Source organism: Trichechus manatus, unplaced genomic scaffold, assembly GCF_000243295.1.
Source record: "Trichechus manatus latirostris isolate Lorelei unplaced genomic scaffold, TriManLat1.0 scaffold00029, whole genome shotgun sequence".
NCBI lineage: Eukaryota > Metazoa > Chordata > Mammalia > Sirenia > Trichechidae > Trichechus > Trichechus manatus.
This window is the reverse complement of record NW_004443965.1, coordinates 570,783-588,856: the sequence shown is the minus strand read 5'-3', so window position 1 is coordinate 588,856 and position 18,074 is coordinate 570,783. Positions and strand designations below refer to the sequence as shown.

The 18,074-nt window shown below is 37.0% G+C and overlaps 1 protein-coding gene across 1 annotated transcript in view; it reads left to right on the top strand.

Annotated features, from left to right (window-relative positions):
• Positions 1-18,074, top strand: part of ATG10 (autophagy related 10) — a 308,654-nt gene that overhangs the window by 207,980 nt on the left and 82,600 nt on the right. The window contains exon 5 of the mRNA XM_004374453.2: positions 15,761-15,858. Coding sequence (XP_004374510.1) covers positions 15,761-15,858 — 98 coding nt within the window. The remainder of the gene's footprint in view (positions 1-15,760; positions 15,859-18,074) is intronic.

The window sequence follows — 18,074 nt, the reverse complement described above, 5'->3', positions numbered from 1 at the left end:
GCTGCTATTCTCACTTTAGATGAAGGTTTACAGAACAAAATAGTTTCTCATTAAACAGTTAGTACACATGTTGCCCTATGACAATGGTTAACAACCCCACTACATGTCAACACTGTCCTTACTCCACCGTGGGATCCCGATCACCAGCTTTCCCATCCCCTTCTGCCTTCCAGTCCCTGTCCCTGGACTCCTGTGCCTCATTAGTCCCATTTGGTTTTATGGGGCTGTCTACAAATGTTTTAAAGGAAAGGTGTTAAAGAAATGTGAAATAAATCTATGGGGCAGCTAATTAGGCAAAAGGTTTATTCTAACCTGTGTTAGTACAGCACACACCATATACACAAAAAACAACAGATTTTAAATGGATCCAGAGTCCTGGAAGAGGATGACATAAGAGGTAAGTAAATTTATTTTTTTACCTGCAAGAGACTGTACTTTAGCCTTCCTGGACAGATGAATGTTTATGTTGTGGTCCACACAGAAGAAACATCTATTTGCTTACTCTTGGTAAAATGAGACCTGTTTGAAACATCTATGAAAACATATGTGAGTGCCTACTGTGTGCACAGCACAAAAAATCATTAACCTGCTTTAAAGATACGCTGAAAAAGCTCACTGCCCAGCTTAAAACTAGTTCATTGCTTTTCTCCTCCCTTAAAGTCATCAAAGCAGGGTTCTTAAAATCCTTATATAAGGTGCTGTGCTAAGAAGACCAAGGCTGCATTCTCCATTGGAAGGGGGCCTAGTTGGATGTGGAATAAGAATTGTCAAGGTGCTGGTCTAGGAGTGTTCAAACATGAGTAATAGGTCCATGTTCTGGGAGTACTGAAAGTTAAAGGAAGACAAGGGTCCAAAATGCTGAGTACTGAGGTACCAGACCTAGAGATTGGGATCAAAACCTCAGAATACTTAGAGTAGGATTGAAAGTAGAGTGTCTTCTACTTTAGAACCAGGAGACCTAAGGTTGTAGATATTCATCTGATGGTATGGTTCACACTCCTAAGATTTGTTAATGAGTAGTAATATCTCAAGGTTGATGTCTAGGGTATCTTGTGGACATACGTTGCTTCCTTTGGGACATTTCCTGATTCACGGATACCTCAAGAAGATCGTATATTACTTCTACATAATTTGCATTAGTATAAGTTTCTTAACATACTGCACGGTCAGTTTAAGTGACTCAAAATTACTCCTCTGTGTACATATTTCTCAAATAGTTTGTAAGATTATATTGTTTCTCTTTGTCCACCTTCTCTGAGGCCAACTCTAAGTCTTAATATCCTCTCTAACACTAACTGAAAATGCAGACTTCTTCCTCTGACCTTCACAAGTTAAAGGGCACAATCCTCCAAGCTGCCAAGTCAGTCCAAGACTTCAGATGGCAGTCATCAGCTTGGGGTCTGTATGACACCCTCACTTCTGAACTGCTGGCTACAAATTTGGGAATTCCCATTACCCCTCAGGTTTAATAATTCACTAGAATGACTCACAGAACTTAGGAAAGCACTATACTTACAATTAGAGTTTTATTATAACAAAAATGATACAAATGAAGAGACATGTAACGTGATCTGTGATGGTCCCCAGTTTGAAGCTACCATGTCCCAAGAAGGAACACATCACCCTCCCAAGCACCAATGTCTATCACCAACCAGGAAGCTCTCTGAGCTTCAGTGTCTGGAGTTTTTATGGGGTTTCATTAGGTAGATGTGATTGACAAAATCATTACCTGTGTGGTTGAACTTAAACTCCACCCCTTCCACCCTGAGGTTGGGCTGATATCATACGGTGGGTCTTTCTGGCCTGGCTAGCTCCCACCTAAAAGTCACCTCATTATCATAACCTGTTAGGTAGTTGTGGTCTGGAGCCCCTTCATGAATAACAAAGACCCAGTCACTGGTGAAATTCTAAGAGTCTAGAGATTACCTCCCAGGACCCAGGGATAAAGACCAAATTCTTTGAGTACATCCCACAAACATACATAAACTTTCTCATGTAATTTTTAAAATGCCTTATTTTTATTTTCTATTCAAAATTACTAAACAAACATAACATTTTAAAATTTGGACAGATAATTTTGAAAATAGATTAATATTGAACTAGACTTCTGAACGATTTATTTGTGCTGCAGTAGTTAAGAATAGTTGGTTGCAAATACTTGAACCTGACCATGGTAAGCAGAAAAGGAGTATTGGAAGGGTAGCTCATAAAGCCAAATGACAAGCTGAGGAGATGTCTAGTTTCTTTTGGTTTTAGTGATGGGATGTGGGACTCTGCCTCCCACTTTCTTTGGAATTTCTCCCTAAATCAGAAATATGTTTGAATACTGAGAAACCATGTATCTACTATATATGCATCTGCTTAATGCTATGGATTTTTTATATAAATACAAAGCATTTAATCAGTGAATTTTTTATCCTGATTATTCAGTCTTTATTCTTAGTAAAATTATGCCAGTTCTAGAAATAATGTTGAACTTTCATCTATCCATTCATTTGAAAATATTTCTACCAGAGGCATGAGGATATTCCCAAAATGTAGAGATGAATAAGGCAAATCAGAAATGGTTGATGCCCTCAAGGAACTTACAGGAACTTACAGTCTAGTGAGGGAGACCTCTAGTGAGGTCTGCAATTTACTGTACCCAGTAGTATTTGTTAAGGGCTGTAAGAGAGGTAAAAAGCACCACCAGGTTTCAGAGGGCTGATATTAACTTGAGCTGGAATGATTAAGAGAGGTCTTGATTGGACATGGGGTTTGTCCATGCAGTAATGGGAGTAAGGGCAGGCCATGCATAGTAAGAAAACCTAGGTTAGGTAGTACTGGTGGAGACTACTAGTAGCAACAGCAGTAACAACACAACTCATATGTGTGTTTCACTTTATAGTTTACAGAGAGCTCCGGCATACGAAGACGTGTTGTTGTTAGGTGCTTTAGAGTTGGCTCCAATTCATGGCGACTTTATGTATAACTTGACCCAGTCCTGAGCCGTCTTGATGATCATTAGTATGTCTGGGTCCATTCTTTTGGCTATTGTATTGATCCATCTAATTGAGGGTTTCCTCATTTTTGCTGACCCTCTACCAAACATGATGTCCTTTCCTAGCGACTGGTCTTTTCTGATGATGTGTCCAAAGTAAGCAAGATGAAGTTTCGTCTTTCTTGCTTCTAAGAAGCATCCCGGTTATGTTTTTTCTAAGACCGATTTGTTTGTTCTTCTGGCAGTCCATGGTATATTCAATATTTTCAGTATTCTTTGCCAACACTTCAGTTCGAATGTATCAGTTCTTCTGTCTTCCTTTTTATTGTCCAGATTTTGCATGAAAACTTTATGGATAGTAACAGAGCAAAGACGTACAGTGGTGAAAACTGCAGGGTCTGGCGGTCCTATTCCTGTCTCTGCTGCTTACTAACTATGACTTTGAGCAAGTTACTGAACTTTTCTGTTTCCTCTCTTGTATCATTTGAAAGATAAAAGTGAGATGATAATGATGATAATAATAATACCTACTCTGTCGAATTGTGAGGATTGTGGATTAATATGTGAAACCAGGCTTGCCACATTGTACCTTTCAATAATAGAAGTTGAATTGCACGTCTTGATCCTCCCAATAATATTGTGAGGTAGGAAATGTTATCATCGTCATGTACAGAAATAAACACTGAGTGCTTTGAGAGATGAAATGGTCTACCCAAGGGTGCATAGAAAACAATGGAATTGGAACTTTATAACTCATTTTTAACTGCACCAAACTATATCTCATTCAAATAACTGTACTAAAATTTAAGAAACATATCAACTAAATTAACTAGTTGATGTTATACGTAAGTTAAAAAAAGTTACCATAATCTATATTTTGGGCATTTTTATTCATTTTTTTCATGATTAATAAAGATACAAAATGCTAACCATGTATGTAGGAATAAATCAAAAAATTAACAGAATTAGCCAGCATTGTAGCTGATATGAATGTACATGAACAATTAACACTCATTTCATATCACAATATAATTTTCTCACTGAAGCAAAAATGAATTTTCCCCTTTGGTGGAGCATCATCTCTGCCTTGCTGTGAGTATGACATGAATTTTTATGTCCTTTAAAGCTCTGCTGAAGACAATATATTGAATAATGACATCTTTCATTGTGAAAAAATCCAGTTTCCTTTTTACTTCTAGTGACCACATTCAGCACATTATTCTTAAACTTACTCTGAATAATTTATATTCTCTCTAATCTTCATTTTAAGAGTTATGAAATTTTAGTGAAACCACACACAATAAGGATAAAGCTGACTTCAGTGTGCTTGCACTAGAGTTAGGCAGTGCTGGTGAAATATCTCATGCTGTTATTTGATTCATGAAAACTAATAGCCCTGAGAAATTTAATTTAGAAAGTTGCACATTTTGAGTAATATATAGATTACTTGACATGTAGGTTATTATTCAATTGAGGGATTTTATATGAAAATGTTAAATTAAATACTACTGGCAGGTGCTAAAGATTGTACTTTTTAATTATTCTATTTTTCACCCAATGCCTCTTCTTCTTTTGTCACTAACATTTTAGGTAGCTGTCAGGACATTTGTTATGGATTGAACTGTGTCCCTCAAAATATGTGTTGTAAATCCTTATCTCTATGCCGGTGGTTATAATTCCATTTGGGAATTGGTTATCTTTGTTAAGTTAATGAGGCAGGATTAGTGTGGTGTATATTTTGAGTCAATCTCTTTTGAGATTTAAAAGAGATTAAATGCAAGCTAGCAAGTAGAGGTGGGGGACGAGAGATACCAAGCCACATGAAGATTGTCCAGGAGCAGAAGTTCAAAAAGAGGCAAGGGCCCTCCTCCAGAACAAAGAGAGAGAGAAATCCTTCCTCTAGAGCCAGCACCCTGAATTTAGACTTCTGGCCTCCTAAACTGTGAGAAAATATATTTCTGTTTGTTAAAGCCACCCATTTGAGGTATTTCTGTTAGAGCAGCACTAGATAACTAGACAATATTTCTTTAGCTTAAATGTGTATTAGCATTTTGTGGTGATATAGGCACATAGTAGGCACTCAATAAACACTTGTTAAATAAGTGACTTTAATTTACCATGCTCACTTTGTAGGTTGCTGCTGAAATTATTTTGTTTTCTACTTCAGATTTTCAAGTGTTCAAGGGCTTTTACTTAGCCTCGGTGTGATTAATGAGACTTCTAAGCATGCTAAAATTGGTCCTATCTTACGTCTGAAACTAGAAAGTTGTTAATTGAATATGCTTATGTCTCCTCTGACTGAGGACAGAACCACCTAAAAAAAAAGCCTCTTAACATGGTGTAAAATTTCTGATTGGAAATACCCTGAACTGAACATGAAGGTACGTGACAAGCTTATGCAAGTTATTTAACTGAGTATTTATATATACCCACCTTTTAATTTCAAGTTAAAGTTTTGGGGCTTCAGTTTTCATAAACAGATACGTACAAAATTCTTCAAGTTTCTGCCGTATTTAAACTCTGTTTCTATGATGCAGTTCTTTATGTTTTGTTATTCCAGTTGAGTGATTCCAGTGGGATTTCAGAAGACTTCATTTTTCTTTTGAAATAATTAGAGTCACAAGCACAGTTGAATATATTTTAGGTGTCAGCAGTGTATGACATGGCTTTGAAGATACTGCAGTTAGGCCAAACCTTTTTGTTTTGTATAAAAGATCAAAAAGCTAACTTCTGTATGTCTTTGGTTATGATGGTATGAACTGAAACTAGGCAAACCAGTGATGAAGGCTTAGGGAAGATCACCCACATCATAATTCTTTAAGTTGTTATTGTCATCTTTATTTATGACAAACAAAGGTATATTTACCCAGATCATCTACACTGCAAATGGTCACCAGAAACTAAAGAGGTTCATGAGGACACAGGGGAAAAGCAAAATTATATTCTTATGTCTACAACACTGCCAATTACTCAACATATTTTTGGAACTGCTGGTTTTGAAACTTTTTCCAATCCCTATGATCAAAAGTTGGCAGATGGTTGCCCATGAAAGGTGAATTTGTTTTGAAACAACAAAATCATTTGGAACCAAATATGAGGAATAAAATGTGTATATATTTTTCCTTTGATTAAAACGAGTTTGTGCCTATAAAATAATGAGTTTCTCATCTGGCTCTGACGACTGTTGCAAAGGAACAGTTCTAGTGATAGCATTACAATATTTTCTATATAAGTATTCATTGAATTTGTTGAATAGTCAGGTAACCTCTCCAGGTGACTATTTGGAAGAACAGTGCTCTTTTGAATATTTAAGACCTGATGTGCTTGTTTTAAACACTGAAATTCTAATCTTTATAGTCTCAGTAGACCTAGCATGCCACCAGCAGAGGGTGCCAAACACAGAACCTCAGCAGAGACTAGAGACTGCATTGGGCCTTGAGATATAGCTAGATTATGGACCTATAAGAAGCAAATATTTTGACAATCGTTGACCTTCCTCAGTCTTCGTAAGGGGGTTACATTTTGAAAGCTACACACCAGTTTGGAGAGACTATTCTTAGAGATTACAACTATGTGAACCATCTCAAGCAGAATGGCCTTCCGATACATCATCATGGGAGCTTACATTCTGTTATGTCACCAACTTTTCCATCAGTTTCACTCTAATCAGTAGAGTCTACCCTTCAAACAAAGTTCTGGTTGCAAGAATCAGAAAGCCACTTAAGCTAGTTCAGAAAATTGGGTTGAAAGGAGAATAGGGCTTATTGTAAAGAAAAAGGCGACTCACAGAAATAAAGCTTAGGTAGGCCTCATTGGGACTACAGCTAGGGGCTCCACTGAGGTAGGTACTTTCTCAGCCCCTTGTCTTTGCCTTTCTATATATAGCTACACTGTTCTCTCTCTACAAGCCATCTTCTGCTACATACTCCTGACTTCTGTGTCCCCATGACTTGGGTTTGTACAGCATCAGCCCTGTTCCCCATTTTATATCATCTTACAGGTCCAGTGCTGCTCCCATTCATCTAGATGCTAGGAATATAGTAGGGATCCATATAATCAAGGTTCCTGCCTACATGAAGACTACATTCTAGGTGAATGAGACCACTAACTGATTCATAAACAAAACAATAAAATAGTATCAGAAAGTGACATATTCAATGAAAAAAACAAGCATTTGTGTCTCAGTTCAAATTCTTGAGAGAAACACAGACTGTTAACCTTTTCAAACATATGTCAGATGATGTTATTCCTCTATTCACAACCCTGCAGTTGTTCCCCATTTCACACAAAGTGAAAATCAATGTCTTTCTTAGAAGAAAATAGTAGATCTTCATGGCCTTGAATTAGGCAAAACCTTTTAAGATATAAATCCAAAATCACAAACGACAGAAAAAATAGATAAATTGTACTTCATCAAAATTTTAAAAATTTGTGCTTCAAAGGGCACCATCAAGCAAGTGAAAAGACAACACACAGAATTAGGGAAAATACTTGCAAATAATATATCTGATAAGGGACTTCTATCTAGAATATACAGAAAATTCTTACCACTCAAAAATAAGACAACTAACCTAATTCAAAAATGGGAAAAGGATTAAAATAGGTATTTCTCCAAACAAGATACACAGATGACCAATAAGCATATGAAAAAGTACTCAGCTTCACTTGTAATCAGGGAAAATGAATATCAAAACCACAATGAGCAGAATATGGAGCAAGATGGTGGTGTGAGAAGCTGTGAACTCCCATTCCCCCATGAAAACACCAAAAAAAAAAAAAAATGAAAAGAAAGAACGAAAAGCAGAAAATGGCAGAACCAACTTTGTCAGAACTCTGAAAACCAGTCAAAAGACTGCAACAACTAAGCAATGCTGAATCATGAAAAAGGAGATATCTAAATGATAAGAAAACTTTGATTTTCTACAGACCTGAGCCCCACTCCCTCTCTGACTTGCTGTGGCCTTCGTAAAGTGGTAGTGGCTAATCAGAAAGGGAGCTTAGACTCTGGCTCTAGATGGAGCATAACAGAGTTTATTAGCAAATTATTGTGTGTGTCTGTTTTAACTTATCTGGGGGCTGGCTGAAGAACTGAAGCAAAATGCTTGTCTCTGGCCAATCTCAAAACTCACCTAGAGTGGAGGGACAGTGAGCAATGCCAGAAGGCTGTAACACCTACAGCTGCCTGGGGCTAAAGAGTGCTGTTAGGGCAGACAGTAGGTACCTAAAGACAGGAAAGAGAGCCAAGCAGAGAATTTGTTTCAGAAATTAAAATTTTAAAAAGCACTATGTATACGGGAGAATTGAGAAAGCCATACGCATGCCTAGGGCAAGATGCATGGTCTGAAATGAACTGAGAAGACTTTATGCCTTCACCTCATGCTAATCCTTAGGCTCAGTGCAAACCCGACTAAGCATTGAAGAAGGGTCTGTGACAGACGTTCAGTTTGCAAAGTCTAGGAGAGGTTTTTGTTTTTCCCCTGATATTCAAGGAAATCTCCGTCAGAACACTTCTGAACACAAGCTACAGAGACTTCAGTGTCCACATATGTCCAGGAAGGCAGTCTTTGCAAATGGTTAGGGAAAGTCACTAAACAAATAGACTACAACAGCCTTCAATAATTAAAAAAATAATAATATTAAAAAAACAGCAGACTCTGAGGAAGGGGGAAAATCTAATTTACAAAGTCACCACATTATAATATTCAAATGTTATATTTTCAATTTAAAAAAATCACAAGGCATACAAAAAGGGTGATGCAATCAAAAAAGCAAGGTAAAGCAACAGAAGTCATCCCTAGGAAGCCCAGATAATGGACTTACTACACAAAAACTTTAAAGCAGAAGTATTAAATATACTCAAACAGCTAAAGGAAAACATGGACAAAGAGCTATAGGAAATCAAGAAAATGATACATGAACAAAATGAGAATTACAATACAGAGTTAGAAATTTTAAAAGGAATAAATAGAAATACTAGAGTCAAAAAGTACAATAACTGAAATTTAAAAAAAATTCATTGAGAGGGTTCAACAGCAGATAGGAACTAGCAGAAGAAAGAATTAGTGAACTTGAAGATAGGTCAATTGAAATATTAAGTCTGAGGAGCAAAAAGAAAAAGGAATGAAGAAAAGTGAATAGAATGTAAGGGACTTGTGGGACACCATCAGGAGGACCAATATACACATTATGGTAGTCCCAGAAGAAGAGACACAAAGAGGACGAAGAAATATTTGAAGAAATAATGGCTAAAAGACTTCCCAAATTTGACAAAAGATGTAAATCTACATATCAAAGAAGCTTAATGAACTCCAAGGAGGATAAATTCAAAGACATCCACACCAAGACACATAATAATCAAACTCTTGAAAACCATAGACACAGTAAGAGAATCTTGAAAGCAGTGAGAAAAGTAAGTTGTCACACACCAGAGATCCTTGGTAAGGTTAAATACAATTTCACCTCAGAAACCATGGGGCCAGAAGGCAGTGGATAACGTATTTAAAGTGCTGAAAGAAAGAATTATCAACCAAAAATTCTACATCTGGCAAAACTGTCCTTCAAAAATGAGTGCAAAATTAAGATATTCCCAGATAAACAAATGGAGACATTACTACTGACCCTTCAAAAATAAAAAAGATTATAAGAAAATACTATGAACGTTTGTACACCAACAAATTAGATTAAAAAAAAAAAAAACCCATTGCCGTTGAGTCGATTCCGACTCATAGCGACCCTATAGGCCAAAGTAGAACTGCCCCAGAGGGCTTCCAAGGAGCGGCTGGTGGATTCAAACTGCTGACCTTTTGGTTAGCAGCTGAATGCTTAACCACTGCACCATCAGGGGTAACAAATTAGATAATCTAGATGAAATGGACAAATTCTAGAAACATACAAACTAGCTAAATTGACTCAAGAACAAATAGAAAATATCAACAGACCTATGACAAGTGAGGAAACCAAATCAGTAATAAACATCTGCCAACAAAAAATAGTCCAGGACCAAGTGGCTTCACTGGTGAATTCTAATAAACATTTAGAGAAAAAATTAACATCAATACTTCTCAAACTCTTTAAAAAATATAAGAAGTGGGAACATTTCCTAATTCATTTTGTGAGGCCAGAGTTACCCTTATACCAAAGCCAGAAAAGACACCACAAGAAAAGAAAACTACTGACCAATATCCCTTCTGAATGTAGATGAAGAAATCAGTCATGGATTGAATTGTGTCCCCCCAAAATTCATGTAAATTTGATTAGGCCATGATTTCCAGTATTGTGTGGTTGTCCTCCGTTTTGTGATTGTAATTTTACGTTAAAGAGGATTAGGGCGGGATTGTAACACCCTTACTAAGGTCACATCCCTGATCCAATGTAAAGGGAGTTTCCCTGGGATGTGTCCTGCACCACTTTTTATCTTACAAGAGATAAAAGGAAATAGAAGCAAGCAGGGACTGGGGGACCTCATACCACCAAGAAAGCAGCACCAGGAGCAGAGTGCTCCTTTGGACCTGGGGTCACTGCTCCTGAGAAGCTCCTTGACCAAGGGAAGACCAAGGGATGACAAGGACCTTCCTCCAGAGCCGACAGAGAAAGCCTTCCCCTGGAGCTGACGCCCTGAATTTGGACTTGTAACCTACCAGACTGTGAGAGAATAAATTTCTCTTTGTTGAAGCTATCCACTTGTGGTATTTCTGTTATAGCAGCACTAGATGACTAAGACAAAATCCTCAACAAAGTACTAGCAAACCAAATCCAAAAGCATATTAAAAGGATTATATGCTGTTATACATCTATTCCTAAAATTCCATAGCTTCATATTGTGTTACTCTAGAGAGAATCTTGATGTGGTGGGCTCATAGTTCTTCTGACCTGAATTTAAACAGTTATTTTTCTCTTTGACTTAGTAATTCTTCTCTTGGGAATTTATCAAAAAGAAATAATTCAAAACGAGAAAAATTGTTACAGCTTACGTTGAGACTATTTTGCCCCGGGCACTGTTTAAAAACTGGTAATACTTCTTTTTTATTTTATTTTATTGTGTTTTAGGTGAAAGTTTACAGTGCAAATTAGTTTTTCATTCAAAAATTTTATACACAAATTATTTTGTGACATTAGTTGCAATCCTTGCAATGTGTCAGCACTCTCCCCCTGTCCCTTTCCACTCCAGGTTCTCTGTGTCCATTAGTCTAGTTTTCCTGTCCCTTCCAGACTTCTTGTCTTTGCTGTGTTGCCCATTTGGTCTCCTATACTTGACTGAACTAGGAAACATGCCCCTCACGTGTGTTGTTGTTTGTTTTATAGACCTGTCTAATCTTTGGCTGAGAGGTGAACTTCTGGAGTGGCTTCAGTTCTGAGTTAGCAGGGTAAAAACTGGTAATACTTTTAAATGACCAACAGTAGAAGAATGCTTAAATACATTAAGGTTTATCATCTTAGTTCAATATTATGCAACCAGTAAAATTATAATGATTTTTTACCAGTATAAACTAAGAAAAAAAAAACACATTGTCATTGAGTCAATTCTGACTCGTAGTGACCCTATATGTTTATATTATTATAATGCTGAGTGGAAAAAAAAAATACAAACTTTCATCTATACCATTAATTCAGTAAATATTTATTGACCACTACTATGTGCCATACCCTGATCCAAGTATTGACAGCCAGGAATAAGGAAAGTCAAGAGACCTTCCCGCACAGTAGGTATATTCGAGACTGGATGGAAGTGATAAATGTATAAAGAACCAGGATTAAGTGCTATAAAAAAAAGTAAAACAGGAAAAAAGGATGACTGGTTAGTGTGAGTGTGTGGTGACAAGGAGTTGCCACCTTGACTGAGGGCTAATGCACAGAAGAGAATGTCAGAAGACCAGGCCGGTGAGCAGGGGCCAGATAATCAAGAAGCTTGGATTTTATGCTGTGGAAAGGGGAACGAGGGAATGATGTTCAACAGGGGAGAGATTTGATTGGATTTCTGTTTGAGACTGATGAGGATGGGACCAAGTGTTAGAAAACCAAGGATTGACAAAGGTTATTGATGGCGGTTTGAAACTTATATCTTGAACTGCAGTGGCAATGAAGTAGAGAGGATGGATTTCAGAGACATTTAGAATGCATAATAGAATGTAGTTTTTGTTATGGGATGTAAGGCTGAGAAAGAGAGAGATCTAGGATGACTCCTACGTTTCCAGCTTGGCAGGATTGTGTAGGGAAGAGAGAAAAAGCATTGTTGTTGCATTAGTATGATGAATTTGTGATTTTTTTTCATTATTAAAATGTTATTTTCCTTATTATAATGCTTGGAATCAAGTTAAAATCAGGAGATATCTACAAATCTGTTTCTACTAATAGATCTGTTTTTAGTTAATGATACAGAAAGGGCTTAAATACTGTTAATAGTTGCCGTGAAGTTGATTCCAACTCATGGTGACCCCCTGTGTGGCAAAATAGAACTGCTCAGTAGGGTCTTCCTGGCTGTAATCTTAATGAAAGCAGATCACCAGGCTTTTTCTTCTGTGTTATTGCTGGGTGGATTCGAATTACCAACCTTTAGGTTGAGTTTAGCAGTTGAGTGCAAACCATTTATGCCAAAGGTTAGCAGTCAAGTGCAAACTGTTTATGCCTCCTAGAAACTGGCCTAAATACTATTAATGTGGCATTGTCTTTCAAAAAAGTAGAAAAGGGAAGACAGTAGAAATTCTGTATCATTTTTAAAAAATGTATTTTTGTGACTTAAATAAAAATACATTGTTTTTTTATTTTGAAGTAATTTTTAACTCTTGACAGTCTGTTACTCTAGATAATTTTTTAATTCTCATGTTTTAAGGTGTTAAATTTTTTGTCTAAATTTGGTCTTGTCTGAAAACTTATGTCACATACCCTCAATTCCAGCATCGAATAGGATGAAAATATACCATAGCATTTCTTCTGGATTTTTCCACATTGTTGCTAGGCTGCTGATTATTGCATTTTGTATGATTGTTACCAGCAAAGGATGCAGTTTTTTGACAGTGGTAAGATCCAAATCATTTAGGTTGTTGATTGAAATATTTAACAAAGAAAATTAAAATCATTACTAATTATCAGATATTAAACTGAGCATTCTTTTCTAGATCTGCAAAGCCTTTCTCTGTCTTAAAAGGAAATAAAGAAGGCACTCTTTCGTTGAACATTTGTTCAGTAAATATTTATAAAGCATTTGCAATGAGTGAGGCATAAACTAGACAGCGGGATTGAAGTAATTTGCAGGATTCACATAGCCCAGCCCTCAGAGGCAGCATAGAATAGCAGGAAGAGCACTTGATTGTGAATCCTGCGACCCGCATTATGGCCCCAGTTCAGTCATGAACTGGCTGTATAATTTTGGCAGATGTATATCTCCCAAGGCCTTGGTTGCCTTATTTATCAAATCAGTGGTTATACCAGCGCTAACACTTTATGATCCAACAAGTTGATTTCTTCTAATGCTGACATGTGAAAATTATATTAAAAGTATGCCATCCTTTTATGACTGGATTATTTAGTTTACTGTTTCATGCTGAGCACTTAAGATCCTGTTCTCTTTGTTCAACATCAATATACTCACACAGGCACACACTCACACGTGCGCATGCATATTTTAAAGATGTGTAGTGCTTATCTTAAGGGCAAAGTTTGGCCCTACTCTGTAAATGTATTCAGAAAACAATATAACACAGATACTGAAGGCAGCTTGTTTTTAACTTGGAGCTAAACATGACATTCAAATGTTAATTGGATGAATAAATCATGCTCATTTTACAGAAATGAAAATGTCAATGGAATAAAACTATTTATCACAAGATAATGGTCTTCTGCCACCAGATAAATGCCAAGATGAAGATACTTATTAAAAATGTATCAAAATATTCTATTGCTATTTATTGAAAATAAAGGTTGAGGAAAAGGTCAGCTTTTCAGTTCTAACCAGAGAATTGCCCTCCCTATGGTATCAGTATACTGGTATATCAAAGACAACGTACATGGTATAGAAACATCAGAAAATTCTAAGAAATAAAACTCTAGAAACGAATCTTTTAGCTTAGCAGCACGAGACTTGCTGGAATAGTGGAGTGGAGGCTAGGAGGAGCTACCTCACATTTATCAAGCTCTTTTTGTGTGCCTAACACAGTCCTGGATGTAAGCCTCATGAAAACACAATTTGAAAGATACTATCCTCATTTTACAGATTAAGTTAAAAGCAAAGTAATGCTGAAAGAGTAAATTCCATCACCAGGATTCAAACTTAGTGTGAACTCCAGATATAGTACTCTTTCCCTATACCCCACACCTCTACTTATATTCTGTAAGTTTAAATAGAAGAGCTTTTTTTTAGGTTTTTGTTTTTAGTAGATTATTTCTCCAAGTTTTGTTGTACTTGATGACCAAATATTTCTATAGATATAATAATTTAGTATATTGATGTGTTTTCTTTAAATGATGTCATTTTGCCTATTGAATGCCTCTCTTGTCCTAAGGAAAAGAGCACGTACTTAAGCCCTGAGAACTTGAAAAGTTTAGGGCCAAGTAGCGCTAACTTCCAGCAGTTAGACTACCTTCTTTTCAGCACTGAGGGGTTTAAAAGTCTTTAGGTAACTCCTTTCTGCTTTCTTTTCTGAATTCAGATACTTATTTCTCTACTTATATATATTCTAAGTGCCATAGTGGTCTTTATAGAACACATTATTTGGGCGGTTACTGAATATGGGGGGATATTTGAGGCTGTTTCAATGGAAAAGAGGAATTATTGTCCACTAAAGCTTTTACTAATCCCTTCATGCCAACCCTTCTCATTCTTCTTCACCCACAATTGTCCTCTTTCTCCACCTGCCACAGACACTGGGTGTCACTGTCTCCCTCATCTGGATTGCCATAGAACTGAGATTTTTCTCTAGCAGTTACCAAACCCTTGCCTTTCAGGTGGGAGACCTGGGTTCAACTTCCGACCAATGTACTTCAAACACAGCCACCACTCATCTGTTGTTGGAGGCTTGTGTGTTGTTGTGATGCTGTTCAGTCTTCAGCAGAGCTTACAGACTAAGACAGACTAGGAAGAAAGACCTGGTGATCTAAATCTGAAAATCATCCAATGAAAACCATATGGATCACAACAGTCAGATCTCATTGTGCACAGGGTAACCGCAAGTCAGATGCCAACTCATCTGCAGCTATGAACAACAACAGCAACACCTAGGATTTTAGTTGTTGATATACTTATCATCATTTACCTAGTAGGTGGTAAGCTCCTTACTAGGAGAAATTGTGTTTTCTCTGTATTCTCCAGGGTGCCTAACAGAGTGATTTGAACATTACAGATAGTCAATAAATGAGAAAATGAAAGAAACATGAGTGTGATCTCTTCGATTTTAAGGACTAGACAAAGTATTGAGTCTTCAGAGTTATCCATAGTGCACCCTTGTGAATATGGAAGTCTCTCTACCTGGTCCTCTGCCTATGCTTGTATCTTATCAGTTTTCTCTGAAACACATTTGAGTTTTATTTATTTTGTAAAATTCCTGGAGGCAGTAAATGAGCAAATAATTTAACTGCTAGATAGTTATAAAGGAGAGAAGCTTGAATGTTTAAATTTTCCTCAGAAGAGAATAATTCATATGGCACTTTTTTGATATATAACTAGTATATGTCCTAGTAAAGACTTTTTTTTTTAAATCATAAAAGTCTCACAGTATTTCTAAATATACACCAAGCACCACTGTGCCCATGGGATTGCTAGCTGAAAGTATTTAACTTACACTTTTACAGATGGAAGACCTTTAACTCTGAAGGACGTATGGGAAGGAGTCCATGAATGCTACAAGACGCGGCTTCTGCAGGGACCATGGGACACCATCACCCAACAAGTTAGAAATGATTTTCATTTTTCTATATGCAGTTCTTTCCCTCTGCTGATCTTTTCATCTAGTTCTCTCTCCCCCATCTTTTCCCTTATTTCACTCCTCCACATCTTTACAAATTTCAGCTTAAAGACTGTTTCCTCAAAAACACCTGCTCAGACCCAGGCTTGGTTTAGCCCCCCTGTTATAAGCTTTCATAATCAAAACCAACTCATGGTGACCCCATGTGTTACAGAGTAGAACTTCTGTATAGGGTTTTCTTGGCTGTAATCTTAATGAAAAGAGGTCACCAAAGCTCTCATAAACCAAAAATCCAAACCTGTTGCCGTTGAGTTGATTCCAACTCATAGTGACCCTACAAGACAGAGGAGAACTGCCTCATAGCGTTTCTAAGGAGTGCCTGGTAGATACGAACTGCCGACCTTTTGGTTGGCAGCCTTAGCTGTTAATCACTACACCACTAGGGTTTCCAAAGCTCTCATAGCACCCTATAATTTTCCTTCATAATACTTATCACAATTTTTAATTATATATTTGTGCATATTATTATTATTATTAACGTCTATGTTTTCCACTAGATTGTGAGCACTCATGAGGACATACCACATGTTTTACTCTTCATTATATACCCTGCACCAGCACAGTACTTAGCATATAGTAGGTACTCCAGAAAACTGTATCAAGTAAATGAGAATAGAAACTAAGTTGCTATATATGGTAAGAAATAAATAATTTCACTTGTGTCAGCTGTAATGCTTCATAGTTTAACTAGTAGGTGTATTTGCAAAAAATGAAGTTTTGATTAGTAATAGATTTGCTATAGTGATTTGCAAAAGTAGAGAAAATAGATCTGTCAATCATATAAGTCATTATTAGTGCCTTGCTCAATTCAGCAGTTAATTATTTTAGAAATTTAAGAATAGTCATCATCTTGCAACCAATCATGGTCTCTTTAAAAATAATTTTTACTTACATAAAAAAATCTAATTTTTTTCCTAGCCTTGGTTAAGCTTAATCAAAGCTTACTTTAAAAATGACTTTATCAGCCATTAGAATTTTTATGTCCTCTTACGTGTTTGATCACAATAATGACAGTTTATTTCCCAGTCAACACAAATATCCTTAGCATCTTATAAGTAGTGATTTGACAATGACTGCAAGTGACTGTCTTCTAGATTTTAACTGAGAACAAAACTAGATTTAAATGTATATTTATTTCCCATGTTGCCGTCAAGTCGATTCCAACTAATGGTGACCCCATGTTTGTCAGAGTACAACTGTGTGCTATAGGGTTTTCAATCACTGATTTTTCAGAAGTGGATTGCCAGGTCTTTCTTCCAAGGCACCTCTGAGTGGATCTGAACCTCCAGCCTTTCAATTAGCAGCCGAGGGCGTCAACCATGGACACCACTGAGGGGCTCCCATATCTTTCACACTGCCTTTCACATTGATCCTTTCCCTTCTCATGTCCTAGATCCAGCTTTATGACCTCACCTGGAACACAGTAAAGCCTTGTATGCCTGGTCTTCTGCTCCGTCTCTCTCTACCCTTTACCACTAGTCATATCTTTTTAACCACTGCTGCACTTACATCTTACCCATGCTCAAATGTGCAATCACTCTCCAAAGACTTACGGTATGTGGTCTAAATGCCTCATCTGGACTTCAGTGGTTGCCACACCCTGGCCCCAACGTACCCATTTAAACTTATCTCCTACTCCTCCCCTTCACATCGTCTCAGCTCCAGACAAACCGGGCTACTCATTTCCCTGAATCGATTTTATGCAGTTTGTTCTTGGAATTCTTTCCAGCTTTAATGCCTTCGCTCTTTATTCTGTCTCCATATTTCCTATCTGTGCTCTCATGCTTTCCTTTCTCTAAAATCACCTCAGCTCACAATAATGCCCACCTTTGAAATCCAAGTTCTATACCCTACACGGGAGGGAGGTTCCTACATAGATGTATATACGTGATATATGAGCAAATCCTTCCTAAAGATTTTTGGCAAGAGCATTTTATTTTATACAAATTATTTTAGATTAACCTTTGAGTATGTTAAAGAGTTGCTAAGAGTTTCACCTTTCAGTGTATTGTCAATGACCACAAACTGTCCAAAAATGTATACTATAGAGATGGAATCCACAGGACTCAGAAAAGAGCCGGTTATCAGAGTCCAGGAAAACAGCAAAGGATGGAAGAGAGTATCCAAAGCATATATATATA